Raw genomic sequence first — 17,558 nt, 5'->3', positions numbered from 1 at the left:
CCAGAATTCTCTTGGGTTAGGAGATACAAATTCAGCTGATCATTTTTTTTTTCTTGAACCATATTGAGTGAGAAGCTTGGTACTGTATGCTTAAAAGTACTCACCTGCCTTCTGGCTCATTTTTGCTGTTTAAAAAGAGAACTGAAGAATTGTGATTACCAGCTATTTTACATTCTAAGTCAGGATTATATCTTGAAAACTCAAACTTTCACAAAATGCATGGAGGATCTTGTTAAAATTAGTTAATTACTTTGTGTTTAAATGTTGAATAAAAAGATAATTTCTGTTTACTTCTAAAGAATTTTGGAATTCATATAGAATTTAATGTAGAATTTTTGTACTTCCTATTTACTTGTGTCCTTGAACAATAACAGATACATTTCCATTATTTATGTATTGCAAATTATTTGAATTTGATTTCCTGAACTGAAACGTACAATTGTATTCTGCAGAGCATTTAGCATTTAAATGTAAAAAGTAAAGCAGGTGGTGCATTGATATGTACATTACAAGTGTATTTTCCTTTTCTGCCTAGTGCAGTTATTTGTTTTAAACCTGCAAGAAAGCCTATGCATTTTTTTTTAGCTTTTCATAAAAAGTTGTTTGTGATATTTCCTTGTTTTCAATTACCATTAGTTACTAGGTTTTGAGCAATTAATTTCCAAGCTGTAATGGTTGGTATGACTTAACATATCTTTCTGTTTCCTTTTGTCATTTTTTTTTGTTTAAAAAGCAGTTAAACGCAAAGCGTTGAAGTTGAATTTTGCCAACCCTGCCTTCAAGACAACAGCAAGGCTTACATTAAATCCAACAGGAGGCGTTCACTTTCAGAACCCACACATGTGAGTGGAGTTTTCTAATTTAACCTTTCAACAACAATATTGAAATTGTATGTTCTCTACATCATAGACACTCAGGAAGTTGGGCTACATTTCTGAAGAAAGAAACAAGTTGAGCATTTTTAATCAGAGCATATGAAAGCTTTTGCCTTTAAGTGTTAAGTTTATTTCTCTCTTCACGGATGGAGCTTGAATTGGTGAGTGTCTCTAGCACTTTACATTTCACACATTTGTGGTAAATGCTGGGAATTTAAATTGTTCTTGTTAACTTTGAGGCTGTTTTAATCTCCTTTTGTGTAACCTTCAGCAGTGTTTCCTGTTAAAGCTCTCAATTTTTAACCTTTGGTCAAGAGTAGTAGTGCAGTCAAGACCCATTGCTGTTATTGGTTAGTTACCTTTTCACTCTGTAATGCTTGATCAGGTGATGGTCAGCAGTCTGTACTGTGGATATGTCATGACAGAGGCTTGAGTTAGGAGATACAAATTCAGCTGATCATTTTTTCAATTCAATTATTTTGTTTGCCAGGGAATGAACTATTAATATTTTATAACAATAAATGTAAGAGATGAATAAGAATGTAATTGATACAAAGATGCACATACCCTGTGATTATCATTTCAGTTAGCAATCTTTGGAAAATATTTTCATTTGTTGTCTAACAGTTATGATCCCAGCTATCTGCTGTTTGCAAATGGAGTTTCTCATGATTTGCATTACAATCTGCAGTAAATAGTAGTGTAAAATATTTTTTGGGATATTCACATTTGTATAACCTATGGACAATTGGATATGTGGAATGATTCTTGTCAATCTTGAATCCCATAGAATCAAATATCAGCTCAATTTAACAGAACCTTTCAAGACCCACTAAGCTTAGATCATATATTTTCCGATAAGAATCTGTGAGAGTAATCAGATCTGATAGAAGCCTGGTACGTTTAACTTTCTGTGACTGACTGCCTGATTTTCTGAATATTGTTGCATTTTTCTGTATGTAGTTTCAGATTTCTGGCATTGGCTGTGTTTTGTGTAAAGTTATTACTTGGCAGTAATAGTGGCTGTGAAACTGTTTTCAAAGACTTAAATGTAATGGTGATTGGTGAAGGTAGTTCTTGCTGACTGCATTGTATCTTCTGTCACTCAGTTAAGTCACACTGAAACCTTAAACTTTTGGAAATAAAATAAAAATTGCTGGAGGTACTCTGAGTTCATTTAGCCAAGTTGAAAAATTGGGAGACAAATGCTATGGCTACGTATTTCATTTGTGAAATTTTCATGTTTAGTGATCATTGTTTAAGCTTTTCCAAAAAATCTAATTTGAATTTGGCATGAGAGAAATGTCTGCTCAGTTGCGAATCTGTTTGCCAAAATCTTAGTGCATACGTATTTTGAATAGCGTGTAGTCATTTGTATGATTAGCATTTCAAATTATTAGTTTTTTATTATTGATATGCCAGTATAGTTAATCTGTGATACAAGATTAGTTAATAGGATTTGTACTTGTTGCAGAACATTTTTTAGTTTTGTCCTGAACTTGTAAAAGCTTGCTATCATAAAGTAACATTATTTTGGGATTCAGAAGTTGTAGCCCAGTTAATTCATTAAATATTTCACATCTTAATTTCTTGTGGCGCCTGGACTGGCTTCATTGTTAGCAGATATGAAACAAATCAGAAGCTCTCTGACAAGGCAAATAGCAATGAAATGGGGAGATATACATGGAAGCTGAATGTAATGCCAAGAAACATGAGGTGAAATGTTTTTCCTTGGAAGGGTGGCACATTTTAAAGGATGCGGAGTGCGTCAAGTTACAAATCAGAGTGGAAGCTTGTGTGTTTTAAATTGAAACGTAGCTCTCCCAATTATGATATCTATACTCGGAGATGCATTTGTCATACTTAATTTGAATCAATAACTTGTATTTTGCACTACTTTAATAGTTATTATTCCAATTATTGTTAATATTCAGGAATCATTCCATCATTGTAAAATGACAGGAAAATGTGCAGAAAATGTCCTCTATTATATTTCTTTATTTTAAAAATGTAAAGCCAATTTGTTTATAAAATAAAGTATGTAACTATTACATTGACAGTTAAGCTATATTTATGAATAACTTGTGCTTAACGTGCTTTGCTTTCAAATAAAAAAATGGTGCTAAAATTATTCCAATGAATTAAATTGGTAAAACCACCATCTGCTTCCAAACAAAATCAAACCCGGCAAGTAGCAGCAGATTTGATGTATGGTCTGTTAAAAATTTTAGCTTGAGCAGTATGAAGGACGCTCTGTATAACTATATTTAAGAAGAGAGGTGGTTTCGGGTATTGATCTGTGGCTGTCATCCTTAGCTAGGATGGAGGTAGATGGGAACAAGATGTCCTTGGTATCTGAATTGCTTTCTAGCACTGAATGTCAGATCCCTGCCAGCTGAGAACTGTGTGGCTGAGGGAGGGTGTGTGCAGTTGAAATGAAAAGCAAGTGCTACACATAGACAAGTGTTTTGAATTGAAAAGTGAAAGTTGGAATTGATTTAATACCCAAGAGTGTGCTGCATAGCATCCGAAAGAAATGCTTTTAATGGTAACATCTGCATATTATATAGCATCATGAAAATTGTAGCTTTTTGAAGGTATAATATTTCATTTACTTAATGGCAATTTTAAAGTAACCATGTATGGTTGATGCTGTTGAATTATAGTTAAAATTTGTTTGCTTTAAAATGATTTATTTTTAGTTCTGATGTTTGTCAAGTTAGCAAGAGTTACTGAGGAAAAGAAAATTAAAGCAAATTATCGACTGTTTCTATGATAAAAAGCAATTAAATTACAAATTATCATATTACCTGACAATTCAAAGTTTACAGTCTGCTTACATTTTCACTATTTCTGGTTTTTTGACATTGTAAGATGTATTGAATGTTTTATAAGCCCTTAAAATAATTGCAATAAATTTTAGGGAATTAGCTGTTACTGATTATAAAATGAAAATTCAAACCCATGTTGGTATGATAGATGAAGTAACAGTGCATTTGTTCTCTGTAAAGACTGAATACTCTTTTTGCCTCAGTGCTTTAAACAATTAGTTAACTTACTATGCATAAACACAATTTTATTTCATTGGCTGCAATTTTATTTTAAAATGACAATATAGCTTTTTGAAGGCTTTAAAATTGACTCTTCAAACATTTTTGTTTTGTATTAATAGTCTCAGTTCACCCTTTAATGCCCTGACAGTTCTGTGAACAGACGGCCAAAAAAGCAGGTCATCCAACTGTCTCTCATTTTGAACTGTCTGTCTGAACTAGATAATTGGAGGATCAGAGGTCAGCAACTTTAAATTCCTTGGTGTTACCTTTTCAGGGGACTTGTTATGGGTCCAGCACGAAAGTGCAGTTACAAAGAAAGCATGACAGCACCTTTATTTCCTTAGAAGTTTGTGAAGATTTAGTCATAGTCTTACTTTATTGATCCCGTGGGAAATCAGTTGCATCAACCAAGAATAGAGTGTAAATATAGCAAAATAAAACCATAAATAATTAAATAATGATATGTAAATTATGCCAGATGAAAATAAGTCCAGGACCAGCCTATCAGCACAGGGTGTCTGACCCTCCAAAGGAGCAGTTGTAAAGTTTGATGGCCACAGGCAAGAATGACTTCCTATGACGCTCAGTCTTGCATCTCTGTGGAGTGAGTCTCTGGCTGAATGTACTCCTGTGCTCAACCAGTACATTATGTAGTGGATGGGAGACATTGTCCAAGATGGCATGCAACTTGGACAGCATCCTCTTTTCAGACACCACCGTCAGAGTCCAGTGTGACATCTAAAACATTGACAATCTTCTACAGATGTGTGGTGGGCAGTATGTTAACTGATTGCATCACAGCCTGGAATGGAAACACCAATGTCCTTGAACAGAAAATCCTACAAAAAGTAGTGGATACAGTCTAGGTCATCACATGTAATGCCCTACCCACCAATGAACGTATCTACAGCGGAGCGCTGTTGTAGGAAAGTGGCATTCATCACCTTGTCATGCAGGCCATGCTCTGTTCTCACTGAACCCATCATGAAGAAGGTTCAGGAGCCTCAGGACACACACCACCAGGTTCAGGAAGAGTCTTTATCCCACAATCATCAGCCTGTTCAGCAGAGGGGATAACTTCACTTGCCCCATCACTGAACTGTTCTGACAACCTATGGACTCACTTTCAGGGGCTCTTCATTCTCGGGTTCTCTATTTATTACTTACTTATTTATTATGATCATTATTTTTTCTTGTGTATTTTCAGTTTGTCAGCTTTTGCACATTGGCTGTTTGTCCGCCTTGTTGAGTGTGGTCTTTTCATTGATTCTGTGTTGTATATGCTAACATATATGTACTTTGATAATAAATTTGCGTTGGTCTTTGAGAAGACAATCTGCAAATCTCAGCAACTGTAGCTATCCATTAGGAGGCATTGAAGGGAATCCCAGCGTACTTATCTGTAAATATTACTTGCTTTAAGAAACATTTTCCATCCATTCCTGCCATTTTAGAAAAGTGGGGACAAAATCAGTAACGTAAAGGGGGAGATTCGTGACAATTCACACTCGTTTGTCGTTTGTGCTTTCCTTTCTGGAACCTGCAATATGTTGTGTTTTTTTGGCTTCTCCTGTGCCATGTATTGAAATGATTGACAGCTTCGAGTTTACCCTGAATAAAGAGTGGAAAAATCTGTCCTTGAGCAAATTATCCTTTGAGATTTGAATCAAATGGGTATATAAGTGGCTTTTGTTCTTTATTCTTGTAGAAGGTACTCCAGCAAAGTCCATTTTCCTTTTTAAGTTGATTCTATAGCTTGACAATGATCTTTAATCATTTATTTATTGAAATTTCACCATCTCCTCCTCTAAAAACACCAAGAAATATTCAACAAAACACCGAAAGGAAATTGGTTTCACTTTGGTCAGAGATTACACTGGATGCCCACAATTTTGTAAGAGGAATACCATTGGGGAGCTGTAATAATGCCATTTTATGCATGTGTAAGCATGGCATTTTAATTTGTTTGGTGAACAAATTGTATTAACATGGCATCTTTATATGTAGCTTTTGATAATGGTGCCAGCCAAAATTGGATCAAACCACATGACTTAAAAGCATGAGGGTCAGTTTTAAGTAACATCTTAAAGGAATGAAAGCAAGAAGTTAAAAAGCTGAGCGTGAGATTTCCAAAAGTTAGGAAAGTGTGACTGTTTTCTAAGGAACAGACAGCTTATTGTTTTTTTTGTGCAAACTCAGGATTAATGAAAAATATTAACTGAACATTTGAAGTATTGGAGGCCTATGTTCTTCCATCGTGAATTGTTTACAGGTGCAAAACTAATCAAAACAGCAATGGAATTTTGGCCTTTGTTCCAGAGAGCTCAATTATAAGTTTGAGTTGTTACAATGTTAACCCCCTTGTGGCCATATCAGGAGTATTGAGGGCAGATTTAGACATCACACTTAGAGATTTGTCCTGGATAGATGCAGTGCAGATCTAACAGAAAGGAACTTGGATTCAGAGGGTTGACGTGAGGACATATGTGAAGTCTGCTTCAGTTCTCACTGTTAGGTTATGAGTTGATTTGATCAAAATAAGGTTTTGAAGGATGTAGGAAATGGAAGTAAACCATTTGAGATTTATTGCCTTTCAATCCCAATCATTTTATCAATATTTTTTTAAGGATACCTACAACCTCCCAATTCAAATTTAAAGCCAGATCTTAAAGGAATCAAGTGAGGAAAAGTACTTGTCCAGTTGAGTAGTTTTATGGAAGTTTTAAGTATTCTTCAGCAAATTGTAGTTTATGCAAAGCTACCCATGAAACAAATACCAAGCAATATGAGATAAAGGTAAGTGTATAGAGTTAGATCATGATATAGCCAGGAGCAGAAAAGGCTGGTGGTATTTGGCTTATTAGTATACTAGTATTGATGATAATTCTGAGGGTTGCCACCAGTGAACTTGTACTGGAGGATGAAAAATAATCATCGGAGATTCTCGTCAGTTTTTTTTTGTTATAGTTTAATTTATTTAGTGTGACTTTGAATTTTCCACTGGTTATCTCTTGGGTTGGGCTTTTCAGAGTTTGTATTCACATCTAACAGTGTTGTAAAGGTGTTTTGTTTTAAATCTCTTGGGAACGTATAGTTCATAGAATCTTCTAAAGCCGTTAAAATTTAGTTTGGAAGGTCAGTATTGTACTAAAACCATCAGCTTTAACTTTTGACAACCATTTCCATTAACTTTTTAAAAAAAAACTGAACTTACAGTGCTAACGTTTGCCACTTTTTCAATTAGTCTGTTAGATTTTACACTGATATTTTCTGCAGGTCCAGGCCCACCCAAAAACAGGGCCCAGACCTTGGATCTTTGGAACTTTCAGCTCCTGTGGATGAAGACTTCATATCATTGGAAATGAAACGAACAAGGTTTGTTTGGATTTGCATAATGTGAAACATAGAACTGTAATTATTGGACCTGTTATTGAACATGTAATTAATCTGAATTATGTTTATATTTATAGCCTGTGAAGCTCAGATTCTGTAACCAACAGATACATTGAGAAGAGTGAGGAAGATTTGTTTGGATTTTATTATGCATTAGGAATTGTAGGGCACTTAATTCAGGCTTGAAGCCTGAATTTCCTTTTACCTGCAGTATTCTTTCACCCTCATCCCTCTTTGCTTTATTATCTAGCACCCTGCTTTTAAAAATACTCACCCACCCTCTGACGAAAAGACCCAGGCATTACACAAAAATTTCTTCATCTGACTTTAATGGGTCATACCTTATTTTTAAACAATGATTGTTAGTTTTGACACTCAAAGGAAACATTTCCTCCACATTCATCGTGTCAAAAGATCTTTTATGATGTACTTCGAAGTGAATACAAAACTAGGCCATCCAATTTTTCCTTGAGAACAATCCATGCATTCCTGGTAGTAGATTTATAAACCTGAACTGCATTAACATCTTCCTTAGAGAAGGAAACTATAGTTGCTGATAAGTCCACGCTTTACAAAAGTCCAGATGTGGTCTCTCTAATGTCCTGAGAAAAGAAATGTAATTTCCTTCAACTTCAGTTCCCCAGGCTGTGATAACATTGTTAGCTTTCCTAACTACCTGTTGACCTGCATATGAGTCAATTGTCTTGCCTGGCTATTAAAATGGAAACATTATTTAGCTACTGGTTGGTATAGTACAATTTATTTATGAAATGCTGGTTTATTTTTGAAGTCGTAAGGTATATCTGATTAGTTCCATGGTTTCAGTGTTCCATGAAACACTGTACATTACCATAAACAACACGGTCCAGTTGTCACACATTATTGTTACATCTTCAGTATCTTGGTTCCATGATTTTGAACTTGATGCAGCACCCTCAAAATGCTGGAGGAACTCAGCAGGTCAGGGCAGTATCTATGGAAATGAATAAACACTTGATGATTCGGTGGATTCCGTCCTTCAGGATTGGCAAGGAAGAGAGAAGACATCAGAATAAGAAGGTGGGGGAGGAGGGGAAGGAGGATAGCTAGAAAGTGATAGGTGAAGCCAGGTGGGTAGAAAAGATGGAGAGGAAGGAATCTGATAGGAGAGGAGAGTGGACCATAGAAGAAGGTGTATGTGTATGATTGGAGGAAAAAAGGAGGAGTAGGCAAGGAAGGTAAATTAAGGTTGGGATAATGAGAAGTGGAGAAAAGAGATGAGAGCAGAATCACCTAATGCTTTTATGAACCAAATGTCACTCAGTCCAAGAAGTGATATGATTCAACTTGCATTTCCCTTTATAACTCCATGGAATACCAGAAGAAGAAATTGTACTTCATCTGTACTGATTTTCAATTATCTCCAACTTCAGCATCATGCTTTGCATTTTTTTGCCATTTGTTTCTAGGGCTTATTTAAACATTGTGGGCCGAAGGGTCTGTAAGGTGCTGTACTATTCTATGGTCTATGTTAAATTAAAGGTTGTGGATTAAAGTCTCTTGAAAGACTTGATCATGAAATTCTTAAATTTGTGCTAGTGCAGTGGAGGAATGCTTCATTCATAGTCAATAGCATTGTCTTTATGATGAGGTGTAAAACCCCAATTATGACTGCACCATCAAACAAGCCTAAACAGTCCCAAACAACTACTTTGGGAAGTGGAGGGCATTTATCCTTGATGCCCTGGACAGTCTGAAGTCAACATGTCTTAAAAAGACAGCATCTGATCATTATCACATTGCTCTTTGTGGGACCCAGATATCTGAAATTAGATGTCATTGTTGTTATATTATAAATGTAGTCATAGAACAGTACAACACATAAACACGGCCCTTCAGCCCAACCTGTCCATGCCAAGCTGTTATTCTGCCTGGACCCATTGATCCATACTTGGACCATAATGCTTACTATCCCTACCATCCATGTACTTATCCAAACTTCTCTAAATGTAGCAATTGAACCCACAGCCATCACTTCCACTGGCAGCTCGATCCACTCTCACATCACCCTCTGAGTGAAGTAGTTCCCCTTAAACATTTCTCTTTCACCATTAACCTATGACCTCTACTTCAAGTCTTACCAAAACACAGTGGAAAAAGCCTGCTTGCATCTACCTTATCTAGACCTCTCATAATTTACTATCCCTCTATTAAATTTCCCCTCATTCTTCTACGTTCCTGACCAATTCATTCTTTCCCGAAAACTCAGGTCCACAAATCCTGACAACATCCCTGTAAATGTTGTCTGTAAACATTGGTTCTAATTTTGAACTTAGTGAATTTTTCTAGTGTTATCAACCCATTTCTAACTTAAGAATTTGTGTATGTAAAAATTTGACTATCTTGTAATAAATTTATCTGCATATCTAATCCCTTTTTATCATTTCTAAGTATTTATGGAGCAATCTAATATAACAAATTGCCCTTTGGCATAGCAAGTCAGCAACTACCTATTAAGACTAATCAAAAATCAGTCCCATGTTTATATCCCCTCATGTTCTTCCCAGGTCATCCCACTCGCTTCCTTTTGTTTGTAGCAGAGCCTTGGCCCCACTTTTCAAGTGGTTGTCTTGGAAGGGAGATTCTGTGAGTGCTCCCCCATGTCCTTCTCACAGCGCAGTCTTTTTTTTAATGAAGCTGAGTTGCGAGCTCGACACTCAACCTGGCACAGATGGAAAGCGCGCCCGGGAGTGGCCCGACTGGGTTCGAACTCGGGAACCATCGCTCCGGAGTCTGGTGCTGATGTCACTGTGCCAGCAGCCGGACAACTCACTTCCTTACTAGAGACAATTTATCCTAGTTGATTAACCTACCAGTTAACATTTCTTTTGGAATGTGAGGAAATAAGAGCACTTGGAGAAAATAATTTCTGTTTTTCCTCTGCTTTAAAGTTTCTTTACTTTCAATAGGCGCCCTTCAGATCTGTTCAAGCATTTTGGAACTCTCTCTCCAGTACACTTGCCTCACTTGTAATCTGTTTTCACTCATGGTCATGCTTTTGAGAAGAACAAAAAGATGACAGCAGTAAAGGTAGGACCGATTAGAGATAAAAGTGGGAAGATGTGCCTGGAGGCTGTGGAAGTGAGCAAGGTCCTCAATGAATAATTCCAGTATTCACCAATGAGAGGGAACTTGATGACGGTGAGGACAATATGAGTGGGGTTAATGTTCTAGAGCATGTCGATATCAAGGGAGAGGAGTTGTTGGAGTTGTTAAAATACATTAGGATGGATAAGTCCCCGAGGCCTGACGGAATATTCCCCAGGCTGCTCCACGAGGCAAGGGAAGAGATTATTGAGCCTCTGGCTAGGATCTTTATGTCCTCGTTGTCTACGGGAATGGTACCAGAGGATTGGAGGGAGGCGAATGTTGCCCGCTCGTTCAAAAAAGGTAGTAGGGATAGTCCGGGTAATTATAGACCAGTGAGCCTTACATCTGTGGTGGGAAAGCTGTTGGAAAAGATTCTTAGAGATGGGATCTGTGGACATTTAGAGAATCATGGTCTGATCAGGGACAGTCAGCATGACTTTGTGAAGGGCAGATCGTGTCTAACAAGCCTGATAGAGTTCTTTGAGGAGGTGACCAGGATGATGGTAGTGCAGTGGATGTGATCTACATGGATTTTAGTAAGGAATTTGACAAGGTTCCATATGGTAGGCTTATTCAGGAAGTCAGAAGGGATGGGATCCAGGGAAGTTTGGTCAGGTGGATTCAGAATTGGCTTGCCTGCAGAAAGCAGAGGGTCATGGTGGAGGGAGTACATTCGGATTGGAGGGTTGTGACTAGTGGTGTCCTACAAGGATTGGTTCTGGGACCTCTACTTCTTGTGATTTTTATTAACGACCTGGATGTGGGGGTAGAAGGGTGGGTTGGCAAGTTTGCAGGCGACACAAAGGTTGGTGGTGATGTAGATAGTGTAGAGGATTGTTGAAGATTGCAGAGAGATATTGATAGGATGCAGGAGTGGGCTGAGACGTGGCAGATGGAGTTCAATCCAGAGAAGTGTGAGCTGGTACACTTTGGAACTCCAAGGCAGAGTACAAAGTAAATGGCAGGATACTTGGTAGTGTGGAGGAGCAGAGGGATCTGGGGGTACATGTCCACAGATCCCTGAAAGTTGCCTCACAGGTAGATAGGGTAGTTAAGAGAGCTTATGGGGTGTTAGCTTTCATAAGTCGAGGGATAGAGTTTAAGAGTCTCGAGGTAATGGTGCAGCTCTATAAAACTCTGGTTAGGCCACACTTGGAGTACTGTGTCCAGTTCTGGTTGCCTCACTATAGGAAGGATGTGGAAGCATTGGAAGAGGGTACGGAGGAGATTTACCAGGATGCTGCCTGGTTTAGAGAGTATGCATTATGATGAGAGATTAAGGGAACTAAGGCTTTACTCTTTAGAGAGAAGGAGGATGAGAGGAGACATGATAGAGGTATACAAGATATTAAGAGGAATAGATAGAGTGGACAGCCAGCGCCTCTTCCCCAGGGCACCACTGCTCAATACAAGAGGACATGGCTTAAAGGTAAGGGGTGGGAAGTTCACGGGGGATATTAGAGGAAGGTTTTTTACTCAGGGAGTGGTTGGTTGCGTGGAATGCACTGCCTGAGTCAATGGTGGAGGCAGATATACTAGTGAAATTTAAGAGACTACTAGACAGGTATATGGAGGAATTTAAGGTGGGCGGGGGTTATATGGGAGGCAGGGTTTAACGGTCAGCACAACATTGTGGGCCGAAGGGCCTGTACTATTCTATGTTCTTATTGACTCACCAGATTCCCTAACTGCCCTCCTGTTTTAGGGATAATTTGCAATAGCCAATTAACTTACCAAACAACTTATCTTTGGGATATGAGAGAAACCTACATACTGCAAGAACTGTGTGTAATTACGTAGAGAATATGAAAACTCAATATGGACAGCACCAGAGATCAGGATTGAACCTGGGTCACTTGAATTGAAAGGCAACAGCACTACCAAATATCTAAATTAATAGATATTTATTGCTTCAAAAATGCTTTAAAAGATAATAGATCCATTGAAAGCATATTCCACAAACTTATTTTTCCCCATCTGTATTTATTTTACGGTGTCTGGTAATTATGGTTGTGCTGTTGATAAAAGGGAGAATATTTACAGTCATTGGCACACAACAAAACAAAACTTCATTCTTGTTTATTAAGCTGTGTATGTTATCTAAGCAAAGAGGTGCTCTCCCTTTGGTGTAGTTCAGTGATTAAAAAAGAATCAAATGGAAGCTCAGCATGTATGTAAGGGAAGAAGTTGCATTACCTCGGGGAAATATGGTGAGGTTAATGGGACTAATGTGACTGGTCCATGCCAGCTTGCATGTGAGCAAACAGCCATATCATGTTATAAGGTTAAGGTAATAGAAAGGTAACTGACATGTAAGGACATCTTACTGGTGAGATTTCTGAAATGAAATGACAATTTTGTATTATGGCATTGTTTATCAAAAGTATAGTCTCCTTTAACAAAGCTCTGGCACTTTCCATCCCTCTTTTCTTTGATGTACTTCATTAGGTGCTGGAGTAGACATACAGATGGACAATGGAGGAGTTGTCATTTCCAGTCAATGGTCAGTTCTGATAAAGGGTCATTGACAGTAGATGTGTTGCTTAAACCTAGAAAATGCTGGGGACATCATTTCAGATTTCCAGCATCTGTAGATTTTTTTTTCTTTTATAATATCTTAATTGTTGACTCTTAGGTTCATTGGGTTTATGAAAAAATATGTAAATTTTCTCTATGCCCAGATACAATGTAATTTTCTAATTTTAGTCTATTGTGATTAAGTAGTGTGAAATTAGCCTTATTCACTATACTTACAAAAGCTATTTAAGCACAATGGTTTTGAGTAGTTGTAAATGCCTATAAAACAAATATTGGAGTGACTAAAGTACTAAAATGGTAACTCAATTTAGTTATTTATAGATTGATACCCAACGATAAAACTTGCACACATTAATTTCTGTGATCATTAAATATTAAATAATTCATACATCAAAATGTAACTCATTTGAACATGATTGTAATATAAGGATAGTTTGCAATTGAAGTACTACAACTTGTCCTTACTTTTCCTCATAACTCAACTCAGTTAAACCATAGATTGCTTCAGATGCTTGCATATTTTCAGTGCAGTGCCAAAGATTACTTACAAGTGCTGTTCCTTGTTCTCTTCAGACTCAACTACTTCACTATTCTGCGACCTTCTATCCTTAAACAAGCTTATCCAAAATCTTGCAGCTCAGTTCTTGAGCTGGTATTAGTTCTTTTTACATCATCTGTGTTGAATGAGTAATATTAGCTGCAGATTCACCGGCTGCTTATCTTAATTCTCATTCTGGTGTTCAGATGCTAAGGCATCTCCACTTCCTGTATTTGTTGCTTTACTTCCCTCCTGACTGCATGACAAAGCTTTTTATTTGATTTTAAACGTTGTCTTTTTGTCTGATTGGCCCCGTTAGTGCTTTTGGAAGTTGTTATTACTTTAAAGCTGTTTATTAATAACCTTGTTAGTGGTATTGTGCGTTGGACACAGTACCTGTTTTATTTGTCATTGTGTATATCACTTTGGGATAGCTTTGAAAATCAACTGTCAGTTTTTCCTCAATTCTCGACCATAGTATTTGGATTATCATAGTATTAGTTTTACATAATATGAAAACTGAATGTTTTAAGACTGAACTCTTGGATCGCACTGAATATTATCTCGTAGTCCTGTTCTGCATTAATTGGAATTACTTGACTTTAATTGTTTTACAATTTAAGTGCAATACCTTAATTCTTGAAGAATGTAAATATTCACTATTCGTGTTTCAGTTTTTAGGTGAGGCTCCCTTTTCTAAACTGCATTGGTTTGCACTGTAATAAATAAAACCATTTATTTTTTTAAATCCATTGAGCTTATAGTGTTTGGTTTTTCCTGTCTTTCCTTTTTTTAGTTCACTTTGATTTTATGTTGCTATTCTTTTTCTCTGCCACAACACTTAAATCTGTTTTTCTTCTATCTATTCAACTATCCACTATTTTGGAAGTAGGTCCAAAGCTGAGTTAATAGCCACCATCTTGTAGCAAGTTTCTGTTGAGCACAACATTGAAGTTAAAGACATGGTCTCTAATTTTGTTTTGTCAGTGTCAAGGAAAACCTATCATCAGAGTTGAAATCTGTCAGGTTTCTGCTTGTGCAATTATTTTTGCTTCAATTAGTTATGCCATCAGTTTTAGTTCGCAGCTCTAAGCAGGGGGCAGCCAGCAGCGCAGCATCCAGTTACGATAACAATTTTAGCATGAAGTAATTTCATTATATTCTTGTTAGTGACGGTGATCTTTGAAAGTAAGTTGAGCTTTTTGTTATCATAATAGTTCTGTTATGCTTTGAGTATTTAGTAATCTTGCACTGAATAGCTCATGGAGAGTGGCAACTGACCTAGTGTTTATTTAAAATAACTTTCCATTTAAGATCTTATGACAATATACATTTTAATCTGCAGAATATTAAATAAATTGATAATTATGCAAAAACTTAGAGTAAGCAAGGTGCTAGTACGCAATGCATTTACATTTGTTAACTTAATTACACTTCAGGTGAAGGAAAGGAAAATTTGAGTGTTACGTTACCTATGCAAATGTAAAATTAGATGAGATCTGCCTTAATGCTTTGGGTATGCTTTTTTTTTTGACAGGGCTCTTGAGAATTTTAGAGAATAGCTCCTTGGGGAAGAGCAGACCCAGTCAGTCAAACCTGGAGCCTCTCAACAGTGGAAAGCCTAGTCAGGATTTTCCATATCTAGCCCCACCATGTTAAAATGAGAAGCAAATCTCAGTGATAAAAGTAAATATATCAATAACATGCTTTATCCCTGTGTAACTCATATTTGTCAAGTTTAATCAATTTAACAATTAGTTTCAATTAAAACATCTACTCAATTATTGGGAAAGAGTTGAAGCATTCTTTTTTAGTTCTAAATGGCAGAGATTCTCATGGATTTAAATTGCACATCTGCATGTATCTGGCCCAAAGTTATTTTGAGAGTTTACAGTGTAAATCAAAATAATTGAAGTTCTGCTGAAACATGTTAAAGCTGGAGTAGTTTATCATTTGTAATATCATTTTAAACATAAATGAGCCATATTTTATATCCTCTGTTTTTACAAAGTCATTTGTCAAAACCTGTTCACCTAAGATCTATCTTGGGTACATGTTTGGCACAGCATTTTGGGCCGAAGGGCCTGTATTGTGTTGTAGGCTTTCAATGCTTGTAAGATCTTTCAGGCTACTTATCATGTTCCTAGATTTAAAGACTGTAAAGCTTAACTTGAATTTTGTCATGCTGTGCCAAAATTGTACAACGTATCAAGTCTGCTAGTAACTTAACAGTGCCCTGCCATAATGTGGCATGGGGGTTGCAGCAAATCAGTTGTTTTCTCTGCTCCTGCTTGACCACACACAAATCACCACACACATCCTGTACAGCGGGCCCCGCTCCACATTCACCCCCAAATTGCAAACTGCAAACTGCAGGTGGGGCTGGCTGTCTGCAGCAAGGCCAGTCAGCGAATTTGCAACAGGAGGTTAGTTCTGTTTGCCTTCCACTGACCCGTCTGTATTTTAATACTTATAAGATGCGGCATGAAGGCTGCAGTTACTCCAGTGGAGTCATCTGCTAGGAATGGCTAAACTCCAGAGAGGTGAGAACGTGAGGTTAACACTGCATCCCTATCTACCACTGCAACTTCCATTAAATCCCTAACACAAAATAATCTGCGGATGCTGAGGTCAAAGCAACACTCACAACACGCTGGAGGAACTCGGCAGGTCGAGTAGCATCCGTGGAAAAGATCGGTCGACGTTTCTGACGAAGGGTTCCAGCCCGAAATGTCGACCGATTTTTCCATGGATGCTGTCCGACCTGCTGAGTTGCTCCAGCATGTTGTGAGTGTTCCATTAAATCCCTGATACTATCATATTTTGAAAAGAGTTCAATTCACTTCTCTTGGTGAGTACACACCCTTTATTGCCAAATAGAATTTGCATATATACTAGTATTTTTCAAAAGCATTTTCTTTAAAAGTTAGCTTTATTTTTACACATATATTCAAAATTGGTACTTTTTCCATGTGCGATTATATTTATTATAATTCAGCCACAGCGCTGAATTACTAATTTTCTCAAAGTATCGTATTCAGAGCTTAGAATTTTTTTTCCATATACATGTGTAATATTATATTTGATATTTTGTAGTGCCTATAATCTGTTGAACCATAAATATTTACAGTGTATTAGAATAATACAGCTGACCAAATAGAAACTTAAGTAACTAACGGACAATGGAGGGTGGGGGCCACAGAGATAAATGAATGTCACAAATGAGCCACATACAGAAAAAGACTGAGAACCACTAATTAGATTACTGTGAAGAGTTTGAGTTGCCTAAACCTCTTAATTGGCACATTGATGGAAAGTAACCTTGGGAAATGTAGCATGCCTAAAGAGTGTGAAATGCAATGAATAGCATTTGTAAAGGGACTTGTTCAAAAAGGATCAATAGATTATATAATTGTTATGATAGATGTAAAGTCAACAAATATTTTGGTAATTTGTGGTAATTTTTTGAAAACAAAACCTAGTCTAACGATTACCTACAGTTTTTAAATTCCTAACATTCAGTATATCTCATTAGTTTGCTTTCGCTAAGCATCATAATGAGTCATTAATTCATTTCCTGCTTTGATTTGTTGAGTGCCAAGATTCTTTTAAACTCATGATAAATGAGCAAACTTGCTAAGTCTAAAAGGAATAATTATGGAATTAATGGAAGTCCATTGTTACCATCAAACTGGAAGAACTAAAGTTCCTTTTCTAGAAAAGTAAATTCCATTATGTACTGTCACATTTACACAATTGTGCTGGATCTCTGTTCTGAATGGAACTGCTGGCATTGAGGTAAGGGGAAAGTAAAGTTCCTGCTTTTAAGTTTGCCTTGGTTTTAGTTATTTGCAAACATGTTTAGGTATTTACAATTTGCTTCAATTAGCTTTGACAAAAAATTTAGCATAGATGCATCTACCCTTACCTATTTTTATTGAAAACAGTATCTGGTTACATTGCAACTTGTATGGCAACTGCTCTGGCTGTGACCACAAGAAACTGCATTGAGTTGTGACACAGCTCAGCACA

The 17,558-nt window shown here is 37.0% G+C and overlaps 1 protein-coding gene across 9 annotated transcripts in view; it reads left to right on the top strand.

Annotated features, from left to right (window-relative positions):
- map2k4a (mitogen-activated protein kinase kinase 4a) overlaps positions 1-17,558 on the top strand; it is a 148,304-nt gene that overhangs the window by 60,189 nt on the left and 70,557 nt on the right. For 4 of the 9 annotated variants that reach the window (XM_063074251.1, XM_063074248.1, XM_063074247.1 and 1 more), the window contains 2 exons: positions 734-842; positions 7,205-7,303. In XM_063074251.1, coding sequence (XP_062930321.1) covers positions 734-842; positions 7,205-7,303 — 208 coding nt within the window. The remainder of the gene's footprint in view (positions 1-733; positions 843-7,204; positions 7,304-17,558) is intronic. The other 5 variants (XM_063074252.1, XM_063074249.1, XM_063074254.1 and 2 more) reach the window with 3 other exon arrangements.

This window comes from Mobula hypostoma, chromosome 22, assembly GCF_963921235.1.
Source record: "Mobula hypostoma chromosome 22, sMobHyp1.1, whole genome shotgun sequence".
Taxonomy (NCBI): Eukaryota; Metazoa; Chordata; class Chondrichthyes; order Myliobatiformes; family Myliobatidae; genus Mobula; species Mobula hypostoma.
This window is presented reverse-complemented; position numbering and strand designations above follow the sequence as displayed.